This window comes from Prinia subflava, chromosome 14 (genome assembly GCF_021018805.1).
Source record: "Prinia subflava isolate CZ2003 ecotype Zambia chromosome 14, Cam_Psub_1.2, whole genome shotgun sequence".
In the NCBI taxonomy this organism is placed as follows: Eukaryota; Metazoa; Chordata; class Aves; order Passeriformes; family Cisticolidae; genus Prinia; species Prinia subflava.
The window spans coordinates 19,398,235-19,420,363 of record NC_086260.1 but is presented as its reverse complement, the minus strand read 5'-3'; the positions used below and the strand labels follow the sequence as shown (position 1 = coordinate 19,420,363).

The following is a 22,129-nucleotide window of genomic DNA, read 5'->3' as shown; positions in this document are numbered from 1 at the left end:
ATGCTGCACTTATCCAGATGCCCATGTGTTTGCTACTTGAAAGTCATCCAATTCATCACAGAATCTGAAAGAACACAAGACTGGAATGCTGAATTCTACCAACATTTAGCAGAAATGTACTTCCCTTCACATGAGCATCATAAAACACAGTTCTATCTTAACTTGCCTCAATTTTAATAGCTAAATCCTTATATAAATTTGGATATTCTATATTAGCTTTATCTTGGTCACCCAGAGGAATACTAATGTTCCAGGAATCTCACTAAATTTCAAGACTGGAGTCATTCTCCTATTTTTTAGTTCTTGTTAAAAAGAGAAAAAAAAGTCCTCCATCTTTTACTCTTTACATTGTAACTGGGGCAGTTTGAAGATGCTCAGCATTTCAATGTAATCTTGACACAGAAGACATGGGCACAGAAAACACACAGCTAAATTAATTTTGAACATAAATGTGTTCAAGTCTAATGAAAGCCCTGCCTGCAGTACTACTGTCACTTCCCTCCTGCAACTAAACTCTATTCAGTGTACACAGCAATAAATATGATGCTACTACAGTTACATAAAAGATTTTATCTACACACCTTCTATAGAAATTTGCATTCATTTAAGTAAAAAATAATTCACAATCTCAATTGTAAGAAGCAGGAGAGGTTTTAGAAAAAGATTACATGGGCTTTTTGCCAAAAAGCAAAGACAATCTGACAGGGAAGTGGTATTAGTAGGTACAGATGGTGAAACAGCAGCAACATTCAATTCCTCTGTAGTAACAGTCTGCAGACTCACTGATTTCAGGATTTTTTGCCTATTTTATACAGTTGAATCTTTGCTATTTGCAATAGCGAAGCCTTAGACTTTTATATGGAATCTGTTTTAAGTGATGGGTTTCTAAACAAAAACCAGAAAACCCCAACAAGAACAAACAAAAAAAAATTCCAGTACAAATGAACAACAACAACCACCAAAAAAACCCCAAAAAAATCCAAAAAAAAACCCCAAACCAAACCAAATCAAACCAAAAAAAAAAAACAAAAACCAACCAACCCCAAAATAAAACAAAAAGCCCAAACCCCAGTCTATGAATTTTGCAGTAAGAACAGAAAGAATTGGGTTTGTTCCCTTTTTTCCCCTCTCATGGACAGGAATAACTCAGGTTTCCATTTTATAACAATGTTCTTATTTCTTTCTGCCAGATTTAAACTCTTGTAGTGATCTGTAATAAACAACATTCTAGCACAGCTTAATTTTCAGTCAAACCCCTCTAGGGAATAGGGTGATTTAACATGAAATGCGTATTCCATCCTGCTGCTTACTGTAATCTACTCAGACCAAATGGGGATAAGGAATACTTACTTCACACAAATTAAAATGAGATGTTTTGGCCAAATTTGAACTCCATTGGAGGTATTTGAAAACATTACCCATAATCTTATTTAATTTCCCAAGTCTGGCTAATAAAAACTTCAAACTTCTCCCATTTATCACTGCTCCAGTTTCTGTCTCCAAATCCATTTTGCTTAACGTAGAATATTGACAGCCTTATAATAAAACCTAAAAATTGAGCTAGATGCTGGGTACTTTCTTGAAAGTTTTCTGAGGGAAAGTAGGACTGACAAGTCACTTTCATGATCTTAAGGAGAACAAGAATAGTGCATATACTTATTTGTCTCTGAGAGGCTGTAGCTGGGTGAGTGATACTCTTACAGAAAAAAGTTTGTACAAACCCAATGTGGCTTCCCCTGAAAAGAAAATCACCTGAAAACATGCAACCATACAAGGGGGAAAGGAAAAATTATTTAAAATAAACTCTTAAAAATGCTTGTAAAAAAAATATCTAGCACACAGTTTTTAAAGTTTAAAGAACCAGAAATAAAAAAACACTGACATGCTTCAGAGTGTAGGTACACTGTTCTTATCTTTCATGGCATTATGCTTTTACAGATACCATGGAAATTTTCTACACGGTTTGGCATTAAAAAGCTTTCAAGACCCTGTGTTTATTTTATATAGAAAGTATGGGACCCAAGCAATTTTAAATGTTCAATAATAAACAGAATTACTGGGGGAATGGAAGCAACACCTGCTTTTCTCTTTTACAGATACTCAAAAACAAACGATTGCAAAGCTTGTTGATGGTGTATTAGAAGTAATTATCTGCGATACCTTCTCAAAGTCAAAACCAAATTGCAAATACTCATGAGAAAAGAATAAATATCAGGATGTCTATTAACCCTATATATTTAAGAGATGATGGAAAATTTCATGATGAAATCTTTGCTAATTCCAAACAACAGAGCATTCTAGAAATAACATGCCAACTTTCTTCCTTGTACAGTGAAAACTCTCAATTGCATATATCTGCTTTGGAATTAGTTTATAAATGCTGTTTTATGCTTTAACAGGAGTATGAAGTCAAAATTAAGATTTCATTAAATGTTATAGAAGAGTTCAATAATTTCTGAAGAATATATCTTACGGATTGGAGTCAGAAAGCTGCTTTCCTATTGAGCTTCTAAAATCTTTCCTTATCAGTGGAAATAGTCTGTATTTAAGGAGACATATTTGAGATTTCCCAATTTTCTGGCACATTCTTGTTCTTTCAGTATTGTATTCACTGCATTTTTAATAGTATTTTAAACACAAGAAAAAATAATGTGGTTCTTGATTTTGTGATAGGTATCTAATTTTTCCTGAGATAAGAGAGCTTAGTTTCTGGCAAAATAAGTCATCAGATTTATCAAAATTTTTTCCTTCTTCAAAGTAAGTAACCATTGGAAAGTAGAGAAAAACTGGTCAGACAAGTATCTGAACTTGAGTGAGGAATATCTAACAATTTCAAAATTACTTCTCTTTTTAAATCAGTGTGTTTTATCACTAATCTGTAGTTGTCACACTTCATCTTTTAGTCTTTAGGTACTGTTATACTCTTGGCTGATAGATAAAACTTTGTTATTCAATTTCTATGTTCTGAACAAATCACATCTCTGATAATCTAGACAAAATCACCACATTGTATCCTGTTATAAAACAATCCTGTTATAGCACAAAATTTTCCAACCTGGGTGGAAAATTTACACATCAGATAGTCCTTTCTTATATTTCTTTTTACTTATCATAGTATAATCCTATTTATGATGATATAGAATTGTGTCTACCAAAAATGCTTTACAGATAATGGTTATTTCCATGAAGTCAAACTCAATAGCTCACATGGAGGTTTGAGAGTCAATTAATAAAGGATCAAGTTCTTGGGGAGAGGAAGCATTAAATGATCTCCACACTTAGTCATCCAACTATATCTTCTAGGTGCAACTGCATCCTTCTCTCTCCTTAAAAGATTATACACCTGCTAACCCAAAAGCGAGGAATTCATAAACCGATTTTGAAACATTAACAAAACGAATGAACTACAACAATTGTACCTGCAACCACTGGAGATTTCCTGTCATCCAGAAGCTGAATGGCAGTACTGGCTGTCACCACGTTGCTCTTGTTGGCAGTTTCTGCAGGGTGTATTAAGGGGGAAAAGAAAACTGAAACAATGAGTAAATTTAGGGGTTTCTTTCTCCTGATTCTAGATAACAGTCTATGTTGATATAGTGTTCAGAAAATAAAACTGGGAACATCACATATGCACAGAACATACTGTCACATTTTAAATTCCCCAGTATGCCAAAAACAAGCTTAAAACACTGAAATGAGTGATCAGGTTTTGTCTCCCCTGCTAAAATGGGCAGCGAATGTGACAGCTGGTAGGGCTTCTCAAAAATACAGACATTTACTCTGTTGGATTTGCCCTGCTTAAAATATTTGTTAAAATGTAGTTCTACCTGTGCAAATATTAAATGCAAATTGTCACACCACGTCTTGAGGTTTCACTTGCAGCCCCATGAAAGACACCCCTGGTTAAAGGACCCTTAAAATAGCTGCAAATTTCAATGCCTATTTTAGATCAATATTTGAAATTAGCTACAAAGCCCACTCTGTACTGACACACTTGGGATCCTTTCAGCATCATGCATAGTTCAGAATTTAGGGAATGACAAAATTACAGACCCGTGCTGAATGGGATTGAGTAGACAAAGCTCCCAGGTATTTGTTCAGCAGCTCTTCTGTACCAGAGTGGAAAATGGTCAGCGTTAAAAATGTTCTCCTTATCTTCAGCTGTCAGGAAGTCTCTTGAGAAAGCAGAGAAAGAAAACAATTGTTTGTTTCATGGCACACAATAGTCTCTAGCTTTGAAAGACATAAAAAATGCAATCTTTTACAAAAGAAAATGGTTTGGTGCAATTTTTCTAATTACACTTGTTCAACAAGAGTTAAAATTAGTTACTAATAATTATTTGTGACACACAATAACTTTTGCTGTTACAGACATTAAAAGCACTAAAAAACAGTACCTCTAAGTACCACTAAAATTGTTTTTACTGATTTGTACAAATAAAAATGCTTAGTCTAAAAAGTTTTTTCTTTCAGCACAATGTAAGAACCGTGAACTGCACAAGGTGGAAAAAGCACTGGAGATCTGGCAGTCTGTTGCCACTGGCATTCACTCTTGGGTTGCAAAAAAAAAAGGTAATTTTACAGCCTGTGTTCAAAATACTATGTAGTGAGTTGTAGTGGAGTTGTAGTGGACCGCTAAAAACTTTATTCCACAATAATTTCAAGGAATATGGACAGAATAAAAGTTATGCCAAGAACGAGTACAATGTCCACTCTATTGTTCTGATTTTCTGTCTGACAGTAACAAATTGTAGTGCTGTTGATGTTACCTACTTGTACAACAATATCTGTCCTCAGATAAGCCCACAGAACTTTATATTGAATCAACTGAATTTATCATAAATATCAAACACAGATTTTGTTTTATATGCATAATACTTCCTCTAGATTACCTGTTCTCCAAGGAAAATGGGAAACTTTTATATAATGAGGTCTCCTGACTGTTCTTTCACCCAGTCCAATTCCATCACTTGGCTTTATTTCAACACCAAAAATATTTTCCACAACAATTATGCAAAATCCCTGAAAAAGTCTACAGGTGTTTGTTTTCAGGTGGTGTAGTAAAAGGTGTAGCATGTTCATAGTTGTGCTCTGAAGGAGTGATGTGAGGCTGGGGGCGTGTGTGCAGAGAAAGCAAATTTATGGGCTACAGGTGTAAAATAGCTCATTGCTCCAAATGTTTCAGTCAGAGGAATAAATTAAGGGATCCTAGGACACCTTTCTAACTTGTTCTGTGTGAAGAAACAGTAGATGGGCTTTATAAAAATAAACTAGCTTTTTTCTCTCTTTTCTTGTCTGGCTGCCAGGTAGAGTTTATTACTTACTGGTTGGTCAGCTGTTCCGGGCCCACAAACAGGTTGATACGAGAGAGTCCAGTCCGTGTCCCAAGGAAGGCAACCTCCACTCCCTTGTCAGAGTTTCTGAAACAGTGCAGAACACGAGCAAAGACAACGCTTCAGACAGTAAACAGATAAAGCTGCAGCACTGCCTCAGAAAGCACAAGTGTACACATTTTTTGAGACTGGTAATTGTCAGCACAGTTCCCTTATTTATTGATTTACTTTTAAATGCTCTTCTTTAGGTTATAGTCATCTGGGTTTTGAATAGTATGCAATGCATAAATGCTATTTAGACCAAGAATCCCTAAAAAGCTAAACACAATAAATTTGTAGGATTTGTAGGAGGAGATTATATGGATAGAGTAATAGAATAAAAATGTGTGGCACAGCTATATAAAAATTATTTAATAACCACTGACACACAGTGATTCTGAGATGGGCAGGAATTCCAAATCTTGCCCCCTGTCCATTCAACATTTCTGTGCTATATTTATGCTTCAAGTCATAGGTGTGGACTGCTGCTCAGGTAAGCAAACAGATTTAAAACAGGTAGCTGAGAGTCAAGCTTAGCTGCCACCAGGACAGTCTTTAGCCTAGAACTTGGAAAAAAAAACGTGGCAGGCAGCTCAGACTGAACTCTCCTGCTGCATTTTTATCAGTATCAAGCTATTTTAAAACTAATTCATGTATAGCTGCAAGAACTTCAGTCCCATTACCACAAAACCAAGGACCAGGGCCCTTTTATTGCTTCATTAATGAGACAGAATGAAGTAAAGTCAGAATCTGAAAGGTTTCAAAAGTCTCCCACTGGCATCATTCCACAGCTGTCCTTGAGTTTTGGATCTGTTATTACATTGTCTATGGTGCCACCTGACACCTCTCGATGGGCACAGTATATTGGCATGCAACAATTTATTATCTTTATCTTCTCAGAGAAGGCTGGACAACTCTTTAATGAACCAGATCTTATCATGTTGCTTTTATACATTCAGTAGGAGTACATGCTGCACAGCAATGTATTTTTTCACTCAACTTGAAGAAAATGGTTGAAATTTAGGAAAATCTAATCAGGATAATCTCCAGAATTACCTTGCAACTCCTGTATTTCATGCAAACTGCTAGGCTTAACACCTGTTTACTCTGATATGGATAAAAACTTGTTACTTAACACCTTAATACATCATAGCATAAATGAATAAAGTAGAAGATAAAACTCTGAAAAGGACTGGCTAATCTCCCGACTCTCGCTAACAGAAACATAGATCCCAAGTAGTTCTGGAAAATAAACAAATTAAAGATTAAAGAAATTATTTGCCAGCACAAGTTTTTCTATATATAATTTATTTTGAGACAAAGTACTAATTGCATCAATAATTTTGGTAAATTTTGCATTAAATTTCTCAAGTATTTTCCTTTGTTAAAAATACACAGAACTGTAAGTTGCAATTAGGGTACAACTTCACCAGTTTTATTGTGGAAATTTGGTATTCTTTCAGCTAATCATCATGGCATACTCTGCAAGATAAACATTTCAGATTGAACTCAAATTTGGTGGTACTTAGGATCAAATAGTTAGTATAATATTTTCATGCATGTCAAGATTTGTTACACATTCCACCAGTTCATTAACATAAATAAATAAAAATACAGCCATGACTGATGAATAATGATGGACACAAAGATCACTTACTCTGATTTATTCAGTGCTAGACTGGTCCAATAAGCTTCAATTGGTGCACTCACAACTGCATCAAACAAAACTTCCTGGATCAATTCTTTATCACCTACCACAGTACAATAAAATCAGTAAGTGTATGTGCGTATAAAGACGTTTTTTAGATTACTAAACAATAGAGTTTTCTTACATTTTACTTTATCTGTGATATACTTTCAAACTTTTTGTGCTACAAATTATTTACCACATAATATTACACTGTATTTTACCACAATGCAGTTTTTCACATATAATTTCATTGTGTTAGCAACAATTTTAGGTCAAAACCATATACTCCACTTCATGTAACGCATTCATGTATATATTATCTAATGCTCATGTCTGCACGTGCCATAAGGTTACAATAAGTAGGTCTAGTAACAGTCACAAAAGCTCTGCATTTCTGCAAACATACAGAATAAGCACCTATCTAAATTTTTTGTTCTGCTTTGCAGTTCAGAAATGGCAATTACATATGCATCCTCCCTAAAATACTCATATCTGGTATATTCTTTAGAGGCATGATCCAAGGATTGAGTCCCATCAGTCCTGTTTAATTTATAAAACCAGATGGAGTGAAAATTTTGCATAGTACAGCTATATCATCTGAACAGAAAATTGAATGTTTGGTACAGGCACATAGAATACTGTAAAAGTCAAAAATTTGTGTCATAATTAATACTACTACTACTACATAATTAATTCAAATAATAATATCTTTATTGATACTCTGGGAAAAACTCAAAACCAAATGAAATTGCAAAGCAACATCAGCTAAGCAATCCTATCTCAATCCTCACTGGTTGAATTAAGCAGAGCTTTGCATTTTGTAGAAGGTTAAGTAGGACAGCTTTTAGCTGGGATAAAGCCTGCAAATCCATGGTTAACGAAGTACTTGCATTGGAGCAGGGGCTCTTTTCCTGTGAGGTAGCGTTTAATTGCTTCTAACTGAGTCATCTGCCGGTGTTCAGGGTGTAAGTCAGTGTTGCAGTAGGACCTGTGAACACATTGTCAAAACAGTAAAAAGTTATATGTACAAGCACAATCTTTCTTTGTCTTTAACATAAAGAATTGGGCTCTGCAAGCACAAACAATACGAAACCAAGACGGGTAACAGACACTAATTTCATGCTTTATTTAAGGCTTACCATTCATCTGCTAAAGATACATCAGGGTGCTCTAAATCATGTAAACCTGTAACGGGAATAATAATGGGATATTTAGGGAGAAGGCTGGGTAACAGATGGTTATTTGCATACACTCCATAATATAAACCCTTCTTGGAAAGTGCATTATTACCATAATGAAATAAATCACAGTAAACGATGTTCAAATACACTTTAGGGTCTAACAACTGTCAAAACTAGTTAACTCAAATCTAAAACTGAAAATGTAAGAAAAAAGTTTTGGGACTAATATGTTTAACTTATACGAGTTACTCACATAATATATTTAAAGTTTAGAAGACAATCTGAGCAAAGACAAATGCAAAATGGTAACAGACTCCTGTTCATACTCCCTCGTTCTCCTTGGCCAGTAAAGCTCTTTATGTTAAAATACACACTTCTCATTTCATGTGAGTTGTTCTCCTCTCTTATAAAAAAAAAAATCATTAAGAACAATTCCCTCAAAACCTAAGCACAAAGCCCATGAACACAAACAGCAATTATGGGATTGTTCAGAAAAGGTTTTTTGTACAAATAGGTCACACAAATGCTAGTAAATAAGAACTGTATCATTAGTTATACAGCACAATAAAAATGTACTTCATCAATTTTAAAAACTCCTAAAACACTTATCAATAGACAATAAGCAAATAGGGTTCAGAAGGCAGCATCTGGGTTTAACCCCCTGGAGTACACAATGAACAAGGACAGAGCAACCGTGACTAAGGAAGGCAGGAAGCCAAAACTGGAACTAAAACTGTGGTGCCTGAGGAGGACAGTGAAGTGCAGTGAGAGAGAATCAGTGAAGGTAAGAGTGGGAACTGTTAAATATGGTTCTGTTAACACTTCTGGGGCTGCGTCTGGGACTTAGACTGACTGAGATGTGTGGCTGGATTAAACATCGGTAAGAGGGATGTTGGGAACAGTGTGGGGATTGAGTAGCTCCAAGTCTCCTGTTGTGCCTTCTTTGTAGCATCTGTGCAGGTATTCAAACATCCAGGAACTTTTTTATATCTCTCCTGACTACAAGAACATATTCATCTCCCAAAATACAGCTGAAGAACAAAGACCTGAAGAAATTAATTCTCTGTCTTGCTTAACATCACTGACAAAACAACAGCAAGAAGAATCAGAGATAGCGATTCAGCATAAAATCTGAAAACTTATTGAAAAAGTTTTTGCTCGGCAGCTTGTAAAATTTTCAGCCTTTTCTTTTACCTTCTGAAATGCCTCCACTCTTCCTTCATCTCCAGAAACCTTCTTGCCAAGCAACTTTATCACTACACACAGTTGACTCCTCAATTCATTTAGCTGGGGACTTATCAAGAGCAAAACCAAAGAACAATTCTTTCCCTGGGTACCTCTACTATTATAAAGATGTAAACCCATGTAGCTAACGCACAAACCAGTTACAGATCTGAAAGATTTCACAATGTGTAGTTTGTGATCAAAACCAATAGCCATAACAGTGCTCTTAATGGCTCTTCATTCAGAAAACACCACAAATAATTAATGCTGGGCTATGAGTTTTCTCTGGAACACTGAGAGAGGAAGATGGAAGATGATCCCATCTAAAGAAGACTCACAAACAGTCTGACTATGCTTAAACCCTGTGAAGTAAACGATCTTTAAAGAAAAAAGAAAAGTCTAATTCCCTTATGGAATCTGCAGAAAAGGAACTACCAAATTAACACTAAATCTACTGTGTAAGCCACATGAGAAAGTAAGTACCTTACCTTCTTCTACAGTTACGTTCCCTCTGAAGAAGTATTTTCCATGTCCTCTAGAGAGAGCCACACCTAAACTGTGCAGAGAAATAAAGCAGACCTTGAAATCTGTGAGATAAACAATAGCAGACATTCAGAGCTATTTTCATTTTTAACACTTCCAGCTCATGTACTATGATTAACTTAAAACTCGTTGTTTCCAAACCCTCACCAATTATATTTATTGTTCAATTAGTTGCTTCAATTATGTCTCAGTTCTGATGTGCCTGCAACAACTGGCTGTATTTATGTGTGCTTAGAGGTGCAGTAAACCATTATTCCCTGGCAAACTAATAAATGAGCCCCTCTAAACTCACTGCTGTTCACCCAGCATGAGATTTCTTCAGCTGAGCCTTGAACACGACCATGGCCTTACAATGCAGGAGACCATTTTTTGTAAATCAGACTAAGCTGTTGAGAAACTACAGAAGTGTGGGAATTGATGGAGCTACTGAGAGGAAAAGAATTTCAAATGTGACAACAGCATCATGACTCCTCCTGGACTAATTTTTCTGTGTTTCATATTTTTAGGCAGTGTAGCTCTTTTGTATTGACTTCAGCTTCATAAATTCTCAATAGTTATACACTGTGTTTTGGTCTGGTTTTCAGTCTACCATTTAAAACATCCAAGTTTAATGAAGTGGCTGGGGGATCCCATGCCTCTTGCTATTGAACACAAACACAGAATACCTTCTGGCATTCATTCATTCATTGAAGGGGATTATCTTTAGCTAGGAATCTGCAATAATCAGCAAGACTGCAAATGCATGGGAAGTTCGTGGAGAGGCACCAAATCCAAGAGCACACAAGCTGCAATCAACAGCTCAGTCTGGGAAAGGGCTGAACACTAAACATCTTTGTCATTAAAGTGTGCAGTTGTCCCAAATCTACACAACAACCCAAAACTAGATACATACCATGTTGAAAAAGGACACTTTTCCTAACCATGTGTCTGTCCTTAGCACCATAACTCACACTATGTGCATGCAGGTAGCCCCATTTCTGTTTACATAAAAGTGCAAGAGTGCCAGTGCCAAAGAAAAACAAACAAACAAATAGAAAACCAAAACAGTAACCGGAAAGAACTCCACAAAATAAAAACACAACAAGGAACCCACTGAGTGAATTTTAACATGCATTAGTGTCTGTATTTTCTCTGTGTGGTAATGTAGCTCAAGTTATGTGAAATTCTTCCATTGAAGAAAATTTCAGTTGAGTATCACAACTGCCAAACTCTTGCCTTAAGTGCAAAGTACAGTTAGAGCTCTTTTGTTAGCGGTTTATTTCTAGTTCAAATACGAGCATTTTTAAAGTGACTACCTGTTTTTCTTTTCCTTTTTTTTTTTTTTTCTTTTCTCCTAAAATACATGCCAAAATTACTGGCTTACTTGGTTTTAGTTATAGAAATACACTGAAGGTAGTTCAGAGAAAGAAAACATCCAAACCTCAAATTGGAAGTGAAATACTATCTCATTTTACATTACATTCTTGTTGTGGAAAAAAAAAATAAAATGGGGCTCAAGATGTAGTTACTTAAATGGATTATAGTATTTATAGCTCTCCAAGTACTTGTGAAAGCCTTTCGTTCAATGTAAACCTCAACTGAATATTTTTTCAATGAAACGTAAGCCATGACAAACACTCTGAATTTGCCTGTGTGAGCTTGCACAAACTTTCCATCCCTGGAAAAGGAATGCTGGTAGGCTCCTTTTCCTTGCTATTTTCAGCATTGTCCAGGGATATTTCATTGTCAGCTTTTGCTGATGAGCTTTTAATGAGTTCACAAGCTCTGTATAAGCACAAATCCAATGAGTTGGATGAAACGTCCATTTATTATGGCCAGCTCTACCTGAATGGAGTACCCTTGATATCTGTATAATAGTAGTCATTTGTCATCACCAGGACCCGCTTCTAGATTCAGAACAAGAAAGTCAGAAGGGGAGAGGGGAAGAAGTTAGTTTGCCATAAGAAATGCATAAAAGATCAAGTGGTTAGTCACTGACATAATTAGAAGCGAAGTTTACATTCAGTGAATGAAAAAAAAAGAATATACTGCAGAGAACCATATTCAAAGCAACCTTTAAAACAGTTTAAAAAATTATCTGCTTGCTTTATATTTAGTTGGAATAGTATTTTAGACATTGTACCCCTTTGTCCACGGTCTTCTTCACTTCCATGGAGAATTTTCCTGTTTTCCGGTTCACCATTGCATTTCGAAGCTGAAATGAAGGAAATATGTGTCAATTCCTTTATTTGCTTTTTTGGTAATCCTTCCAACTCTGATCTCTCCAATACACTCATTTGGCCTAAGCAGCACTGAATTTTCTCCATTTCTTTATTTTCAATAATTCTACTGCACAATGGAGAACCCATTTACAGATTTTGTTAGTGACTCTATAAGCCAAGGCTCTTGCCATACAGTTTCAAGCTAAGGCACACAAGATAGGAGCTCTCAGCATCCTTCATAGTAAAATACCTTTTTGTGTAGTAACCTGGATTTTATTTGGTATGTACAAATTTGGTACAGTGTAACTGACTACTATGCTGCATTTACTGCATGGCAAGGCAAGGACTAGATTCCTAGCTGGATTTGGCTGGTTAGTCCAGGGCCCTGTGTTTAAATACGACAATGATACAGATGAAAAGAAAGCAAAACAAGAAAACCCTACATATCTTACACTATTTAATCTGCTTAAGAATCTACATTGGGCTGCATCCCTAATGGGCACCAGAAACTTCATCCTAACTGCATCAAAAATTAACACGAAGCCATGAAAACCAGAATGACAGCCCATTTGATCAGTAACATGACCCAGTGGGAACACAGAGCTACAGGGCTCTGTATTCCCTCAGGTTGCTGTCCAGGCACCTCTTGCAAGGTATTAAATTTTAAAATTAAATTTTAAATTTTAGCTCTGTAGTGGAAGCCCTAGGCCAGTCACAGCTTATAACAATTGGCCTGGACCTTTCCAAGTCTTCCAAAAGACATTTTAAATCCCCTTCAAAAATGTGTTTCATTGCTTTATAAGCCAAAAATTCAGAGAAGCCAGGGAAAACAGAAAACAAATGGAAAAGGGTTCTTACACAGCGATTTAGCTGCTGCTCTGCAAGTTAAATCTGTTACTTTTTAGATCATCACTACAAACAAACACTCTTTTCTCATAACTTTTTTTTTTTCTACATGAGCTACAGGGTCCCAAACCTGCAAGCTGCAAAATCCCTGGCCCATTATCCCTAAAAACTCTGCTCTTAGTACACCTTGGTGCTCCTTGCCTTCCTCCCAAAGGACACACCACCTCAGCATGCCATGGTGATGAAAAGAAGAGTAAAAATTGCATCAACCATCCCTCAGGCCTGTAAGCCAAAATGACCATTGGTGTCCCCAAGGATGAGGAGAGGCCACCCTGCACAGCTGGTCTGACAGCAGGATCTCCGGGCTAAAACTGAGGAAAGACAAGACAGTTTTTTGAGAAATCTCAGCCTTCAGGTTTTGAATTTGCCTATTTATCAGTTTACTTCAGGGATGAAATAAAAAAGTTGCTGTTCAACATTTATACCATCCATAAATGGAAATATTTAATTTGAACACTTAGATTTACTAATGGAAGATGTGAGTTATTTTGCTTTTTGTGGGAAAAATCACCTATAGATCTCTTGCAGCTGTATATTTCGTTAGAATTTGAAAATTCCACTATTACAAATCAATCCAGCATTTAAAATGCAGGAAAATATTGACAAAATGAGTATTTTTACGTGTCTTCTATTGCATATCTATCTAAACATCATTTTGGGCATCATGTTCCTGCTGAATAAATATCTCATGTTCTACCGTGTTGTACCTCGTTCCAGATTGGGCAATTCAGTGGAGTTTTAATGGGAAATTGTGAAGACAGACATATCAGTGTGCTCTGCAGGCTGAGTTAGCATGAGGGGGAAAGAGAATCACCAAATCTTCCAGTGAAATATCTAGTTTTACTCTCACAAACAAGTTGAGCATGGCTGACCTATCAAAAACTGCAAACTTTGCAGCTCTTTAAATTTAATTCTAGGGCATTTAGATTTGAATTAACAGTCTTACTCTTCTGTCAGTTAGTGTAAAAGAATAATTTTTAGCTGGAGGTACATATAAAATAAAGCATATATTTTACTGTAGATTTTTTTTTAACAATACATAATAGGCAATTCTGGAAATAGTTTCCTATTTTAAATTTTGTGGTTTTGGACTTGGAGAGCTGGTCTTAATTAACCATCTACTTTCTAACATTTGCTGAACAGTTCCATTTATCTTTAACATGGTTTTCATTTTTCTTCTATTGGTGCCTGCAGTTGTCTAGGACTCATTCCTCCCACAAGCCTCAGGCAAGTCATAGATTTACTAAAAGGATCTCCAAACTCTCAGTAGTGTTTAAGATCAAGTCTGCATGTGGGATTTAGAGTTTTACTCTTCTTGGTTATTTTTTTGTTTCTGCTTGCTGTGATTGCATTTCTTGGCTTTGTAATCCAGTTTCTCAGCTCTTCTGCAGTTTCATCTCCCTCCTCAAATGCATAAAATAAGCACTGCCTCAGTTGGCTTCAAGCCCTAAAACATTCATTCATGGTCTTTTTTTTTATTTGGGAAAAAAAAAATTCATTCAGCTAGAAATTATAACAGAAGAATTTTAAGTGAGTTAATGAGAAAAAGGTTTCTATTCAAATTGAAACTTCTCCTCTCTGGTACTGTGCAAACCATGCTGGAAGACACTACTAACTTAACAAGCTCATGCTAAAATTTCTGTTTCTAATAAAATGCCTTAACAGCAAGATAGCAGGTACTGTTAACCTCGAAAATGAGCTGATGTATTTATGACAAAAATATTTCATGGTGAAAAAAATTCTAACCTTAGTTTGGCCACCTTTTCCTCATTGGATCACTGGAGAAAACTCATGTCTTCACCTTTCAGAGTAATATGCAGTATTGCTCCTTCAACAAAACATCTTTCAATCAATTCCTAACAACTCAGTTTCACTGCTGCAGTATGAGATCATTCTATAGTCTTGGAAAACTATGTAACCATTAAATTAATGTGGCACAAAGCAAGAAAATGTCTTAATCAGCTTCTACATAAGTGTTTCATGGGAGAAAAAAAATACCAGTAGTAGTCTCTGTTATTAAAAGCAGCTATATGAATACATTAATTCTTCCCCTCTGCAGTTGAATAAACAATGCTTTACTACCCAAGCTGGGAAAAAATCAAGAACATCAAATTCAAGGCCTTGGGTGAAGCAGAGCCACATGTAGCTTGTTCCTGTGCTACAGTTAAAAATTCATTTTTAAAAAACATATTTTATAGGTGAAATAAAGATTCAGATGAAATGTATGTGTATATTTTTCATCAAAATGTGAAATAAAATTTTTGCAGCCATCATATAAAATAAACTCAATTTTTGTAAGAAATTTTCGGAACAAGTGAGGGAGCTTAAGGGTCTCAACCAAAGGCAGTACTTAGAAAGAGCTGGATCTGGATTTTCATGTGTACTCAGACAGAATCTTAATTATAAACAAAACTTGATTTTCAGTGTCACAGAAATGGCTCAATGTTCCATTATATGAACCATTGAACTTGTACTTAGATATGATTTTAAAAAAAGGGATTACAAATGTGAAAATTAAGCAAAGGAAGTAATGGAAGCAATATAAAGAAAAAAACCAAAGCAAACCAAGGAGAAATAACAAGAAAAACCATGAAGGTTTAAAGACAAAAAAATCATGTAGGTTTAAAATCTATGGACAACTACAGCAATAACATTTGGAAGGACAGAGGAAATTTTAAAAGGTCATTAGCAGAGAAACTGGTTGAGTAATACGTGATCAAAGATAACAGAAAAAGCAGGGTATAAAACACGAGGCCAATGGGATTGCCAAGATTGCAGAAGGCTGCTACAATATATGAAAATCTTACAAGGAAACCTTAAATAGCGTGGGCATAGAAAATGACACAAAGCTATAAAAACGTTGAAAAAGTTTGTGTGTGCACTCCAACACAAAACTTTAACTTAGGAAGTGAAATGGCCTCTGAGGAGAGGCTGAGGACAATCTATCACCTGGTGAAACAGACGTTGCTTAAAGCATAGATGAACTGTTTCACTATTCACCAAGGGGGTGGAGAGAGAGGAATGCAAGATATATATTTTGTAAGGGAGAAAGAAAATATAGACTTATGTCAGAACAGGGATCAAGAAATTAGGACATCTGAAGACTGACAAGACTCCAGGGGCTGCTGTACGTGATCCATCCCAGATTTCAGAAGGACATGACAAGGTAAATATGGGAACCTTCAGTGGATGTATTCAAACCTCTCTGGAAAAGTAGAGGTATGACGGACTTGAGAGAAGCTAACACAGGACGGATATTTGAGAAGGGATAGAGGAGACATCTATGAAAAATACAGACATGCAGTCCAGACTTTGGCAGGAGGGATCTTATGGGAAAAACAAAATTAGGGGACAGAAAGGTGAACACCTGGAAAGTTACGATTTAATTAGGGACAGTCAGCACAGATTCACACAAAACGAATCATGCCTAACAAATCAGATTTATAGAGGAAGTGATAGAAAGAACAGGCAAAGGTTAAGCCATGGACACAAGGAAAGCTTTTGATATAGTACTGCAGAAAAGGCTACGCCTGAGAGGTAAGAAAGAATAAGATAAAGAGTGAACTACAGAGTATATGGAGCACTGAAAAATTAGGTTAGCATTGTGGAAAGCATTGTGTGATAGACATAGAACTCATGCTCCTGCAGCTACTCATGTCCGAAATTAGAGTCTGGAGTGAAACGCTACTCTGCACATAGGTCAAAGAATCAAATTTTGTTTATTCATCTGATGTTTTTTGACTGTGTCCATTAAGTAAAAATCTTCCATTACTTCCATTAAGGAAAGAAGCATGTCATGGAAAGAAGTTCAACTCAGTTGTTGGAAAAAAAATATTCAGCAGTTGTCTGGACCAGACCTAGGGAGACATTCTATTCCAGTTTCTAGTGCTGTATTTGCTATCCAGCACAAATACACAATGGGATGCATGGAGACTGCAATGGTGATGAGTTTTACCAAAAATACAGAGTCTGTATTTGCGGTATATGCATATGTAAAGAAGACGCAATGCAAAACAGTTGTAAAGTTCTGAATGAAATAAAAGGGACTATTGCTCTTCCCTTCCTGAGAGCAGTCAGGTAGCCTCTCCAATGACTAGTCTAAACAGTTTCCAGGTACAGTAGTGGGATGTAACAATGTCTTCTGACAGGGTTTTAAAACACATCACTTACCACATCATCTCTGTCCTCCCACTCCACCTCAGAAAGATCCACACTACTGTAGTTGGGCTTTCTTCGTTTCTTTCCCTCTTCGTACTGGTATAGAAAAGGTGAAATAGTGAGCACATCCTGTTTTATCTGCACAATGATTTTTGTATCAGAAGATTTTAAAAAAATTTAAGTGCATGCTGATGGTCTGCAATACATTTAGCAGTAGGTGGCTTAATTCACACAAAGTGCACCATACTGCTACATAAATGCTGCCTGTGAACTAAAACCCTACATCTCATGATTATTTGCATGATCTCTTGCCATGATACAGGTATTTTCTTGATGGACACACAAGGAGGTCAACTAAGCTGCTGCACCTTCTTCTCACTATATGGAAAATACATGAGAACTTGGATCTTGCAGTTTATGTTAAATATCTCCAACTGGCTGTTTCAGCTGTACAGGAAGTTATATTTACTATAATCTTATCAACAAAATGTTTACCCATTTCACTTCAAACAAGATAAAATGCAAGTCTTGGTGAAGTATGATGTTAACACTTGCTGATACTTCATTTTATCTACAACTTCATGGGAAAAAGTAACACAGTAATAATGATAATGTAGGGGGTTTTATCACACTCTACACTGCACACACGCTGTAAATCGCACATTTAAAATAAACATTCTCGTGACAAATTAATTTGACACCGAGGTGTTTATAACGTGGGAAATTCTGCCCTCTGCTGAACATTCAAAATCAGCCTCTTAGTGCAACCACACAAACCTGGCTCACTGCAATAAAGTAGTACTTAAGAAGACCTGTGAATAAAGAATCTGACTGGTTAAGTAAAATTAGGAGACTACATTTGAAAAAAAAAGTAAATTTGGGAGAGGATCGGCATAATGTGAAATCCGGTCTTTTACCAGGAGAAACCACAAGTCTTTTTTTGAGGTATGACAGGAGACACTGTGATGCTGTGAAATATCCCCAAATTGCTTTTGTGACTATTCAGCAGCACAACAGAAGCACAGGAACTGTAACCTGTAAGGCAATATATATGGTTGATTCTCCTCCCTCAGGCCAGGGCCAACTAGACCATAAACCAAACCTGTCAGTGTTTGAGACAAGCAATTCATCACCACAGCCAGTAGTGCAGGCACTTTCAATCATGTTCTGCAGATTACACAAAAACCAAGGGAAAGCCTTGCTCTCTGAGCTTTAAGAAGGTTATTCCCATCCTGACTTTTTCCTCTCTGAATTAAAACTTCTCATATAAATGCCACAGTTGTTTTTTTAGACCACATTACTTAAAAGCAGGAACAACAAAAATCTTCCTGAACAGCAAACCTTTAAAAATATTGACTACAATACCATAATCACAAAGAGATTTTGAGATACTGGTAGCACTGTAGTTTCTCCTAGTACAGACTTCACTGAACTTCCTAAATTTTTGCTCATAAAAAATTGAATACTCCAATTTTTCTTACAGACATTTCTTTTAGGAAATTCTGTGGGATAAAATCCTAAGTCAATTCTCATCTTTTGAATAAAAAAAATCCCAGCGATTGATACGTTCTGAGAAATGATCCAGATGCAACTGAAAAGTATTTTCATGTGCTTTTCTTGCCCTCTGCTAAAACCCAGTATACTTGTAACAAGGTTGTCTACTTCTCACCTACTACTATTCAACAGATGAAGAGATGTAAAGAGATGTAAAGAACAACTGCTTCATGCACACTCTAGGCAGTGTGAATTCAGGCAGCTCAGCTCTACAATTAATTCTTGCTATGTGACAGCCCTGATAGCCAGAGAGATAACTATACAAAATACTGAAGTACAAAATTTGAAGTCAATATAATTAAGTTTCACAAGAATAACATATGAAAGGCATTACCAGGGCTTGACTTCTGTAGCTGTGTTTTGCAAGCCTTTCACTATGGCTGTAGCTATATCAGTATTATTTTTAATCTTTACAGGGAGTAACTACATCTATTCTCTGTGGCTGCACCAATTAACCTAATAAATCTTTGATCTGATTTAGTCATTCCAGTATAGAAATGGTTACAGTCAAGCTCTGAAATACTGAGAGCTGAGCAGTGTTACAGAGGCATTAGCTGGGATCATTTGAGTAGAGCAAACAGCTCCTGTACTGATTCCAATGTTTAATTACATCCTCCCTCACAGATGTTGAAGAGCTTCTGGGCAACACTGCATCCTCAGACATGTGCAGATCCTTAGGCCAAGAGAAGTTGATCTTGTGTGTCTGACAGCAGAAGTAGGCTTCAAATCCAAGGCCAACCATTAGCATCATACGGATTATGGGGGTTTTATTTATTTTAATCATATAGATTCCACACCTTGCACTCAGAGAACAAAAAACAAAAACCAAAAGCAAACAAATGAAGATCTGGATAAAACACCAAAGTTCTGCAGAAAAGAATCAGAAGCATTCATGTCTTAAAAATTCATACAAGTCACAAACCCAGAATTCAAATGGTCAAGCAAGAGTTAGGCTCTGTAAGCATTCAAAGGAACTGCAAATGCACTTAAATTCATTTAGGACAGAAACTAATAAGGTACTGAGATGTCTAACCCCTAATTCAGCAATCATAATTTAGGGGCCACTCTTTAATTGCCTACATAGGAATTCAGTAAGTAAAGGATATATTTATGTTATAGCTCAGAAAAGGACAGCAGAGAAAACAAAACGAACTTTCAGGAAGGATGGGATACAAAACTTATTTGTACATAATCTTCATGGAGATATCACCTTATTGTCAGCAGTAAATTTACATTATGCTTGTGTAAACAGGGTATCAAACATCAATGCAAGCAGATCAGATATAAAATACTTCATAAAAGTAATGTTGAAATGTCCATTCTTCTTTAGCTTCTTTCTGGCTTTATGCTTAACTGATTTATTAGTAAAAGTCATTCATGGACACTGAGGCACTTTCCCAGGTACTACAAACAGCATTCACCTACATCTTCTTCTCTGGTAGCAAACCTAATCTAACCTTTTATCTCTGAGGTTGCTGGATAAAGTATAAAATGCTGATTGAAGCCTGAAGCCAAACCCGTCTGCACGGTTACTATAAAGCATTGAAAAAAATCATTAAGGGACCCATTGGGAAAGACAGAAACTAGGAATTCTATCAAATTACTATGATTAAGTATCGGAGAAAAAGAGCTGGATTTAAAATGTGTGCTGTTAATCTTTGGCTAGTATAAAATATGAGGTGATACTATATAGCAGTTAACCCCAGGGAGGAAAAAAAAAGACACTGAGAAGTGTTAAATATCTGGACTGCAAAAGAAGAAACTTTTGGTCCACTCAAAACTACAGGATGGTTCTAACTTATTGTTTGTGAGAAAAACACATGATTTGGTTTTTCCATTAGAATGAGCTTCATCTTATTCAGTATCTTTTGCTTGAGACAGGGCCAAACTCTCACAGCATTGGATGATTCAAACGTGTGACTTGTGCCTCTTAAAGACTGAACCACATTTTTTCACCACCCTGTACACAACCATTTACATGTGCCATGATTAAAAACTTTGATTTGGTTTTCTTTTTTTTAACACAAGCAGTCCCCAACCATCTGCATTGAATATGACCAGCCACATGTTTATAAAGTCAGAGTGTAGCAATCTGATCAAGGACAGAGCAAGCTACATCTTAACAGCCGTAATCTTGGGTCTAAGGTGATTGGAATTTCTCAGACGTGCTCCATCTGGATAAGGGGGAGGTAGGAGAGAGGAAGTTGCTGTGATAGCAGCTTTGGAAGCATCACCAGATTTTAGTAAACTTTCTAAGCCAAACTGTGGAATCATCTGTAAGAGAATACTATGGTAAGAAAGCACCTACTAAAAAACAACCAAAATCCAGACAGGTAAAATAATTTCAAGGAACAGCTCTCCATTGCCAAACTACTAATGTATACAAAAGTAAAGAATTAGGTACTGAAAAAACTCCTCTAATTTTAAAACATAGCATCATTCAACAAAGTTTCATCTTCTTGAATTCACACTTCAAATTTTGGATAATGTATTAATCTCATTGGGTTCATTGACATCATCAGGCTTTGAGAATGACTCTTTTTTCTTTTGTTTAGAGAAGGCAAGTGAATATATGCAAATATGTTTTGCTGAGCTTGAATTTTGCTTCATAAAATACACAATAAAATTGTTTCTATAACTGTAACTTCCACTAAGCCACCCTGCAAAGGTATTCTTATCTACAAAGTCTGATAGGAAAGCTTGAATGAACAAATACCAGATGAAAAGCATAATTAACTAAAATTACCCACTTTTCCATGCAGTTTAAAATAAACAGGCAGAGATTGTATAAACTGTATTTACTGCAATTCCCTGGTCTGGGCAGTTATTCAGCTGCCTCCCTTCTCTCAGACTCTGCACACTAAAGCTACCACTTATTTACTGTCTGGGGTGGCTTTGACCGTCATGCAAAACCTGCAGGTTTTGGGGTGGAAACTGCATCAGACCAGACTTCCCATGGTCAATGCAACATCCAAGGCCTTCACCAGCCCTCCCAGCACAAGCTGCTGCTCTGTCCCACGGCAGGGACTGTGCAAGCAGAAAGTGTGATTTAAAAACAAACAAACAAAACAACAACAAGACCCCAAGCAAACAAACCAACAATAGTAGTGAAAAATCCCCTTCCCTGCTTCACCAGCTTATAACCTGATAATACAACATCAGCCTCAGTGACTGAGCTTTCATTCTCCATGTGCTACTTAGCTCCAAAACATTCTGCCTGTGGATACATGTGAAGCAGCATTTTCATCTAAATCACTGCTGCTCGGCCTTTAAGCTCTTTATTTTGTTTGGAATACTTTT

At 36.4% G+C, this 22,129-nt stretch overlaps 1 protein-coding gene across 1 annotated transcript in view; it reads right to left on the bottom strand.

Annotated features, from left to right (window-relative positions):
• The window catches only part of CACNA2D3 (calcium voltage-gated channel auxiliary subunit alpha2delta 3), a 406,564-nt gene that overhangs the window by 79,163 nt on the left and 305,272 nt on the right, over nucleotides 1–22,129 (bottom strand). Inside the window, exons 17-26 of the mRNA XM_063411460.1 lie at nucleotides 17,288–17,371; nucleotides 12,133–12,204; nucleotides 11,835–11,896; nucleotides 9,956–10,023; nucleotides 8,202–8,247; nucleotides 7,953–8,050; nucleotides 7,030–7,123; nucleotides 5,325–5,420; nucleotides 4,054–4,175; nucleotides 3,420–3,500 (exon numbers count right to left, since the gene is read on the bottom strand). Of these exons, the coding sequence (XP_063267530.1) occupies nucleotides 3,420–3,500; nucleotides 4,054–4,175; nucleotides 5,325–5,420; nucleotides 7,030–7,123; nucleotides 7,953–8,050; nucleotides 8,202–8,247; nucleotides 9,956–10,023; nucleotides 11,835–11,896; nucleotides 12,133–12,204; nucleotides 17,288–17,371 (823 nt within the window). The remainder of the gene's footprint in view (nucleotides 1–3,419; nucleotides 3,501–4,053; nucleotides 4,176–5,324; nucleotides 5,421–7,029; nucleotides 7,124–7,952; nucleotides 8,051–8,201; nucleotides 8,248–9,955; nucleotides 10,024–11,834; nucleotides 11,897–12,132; nucleotides 12,205–17,287; nucleotides 17,372–22,129) is intronic.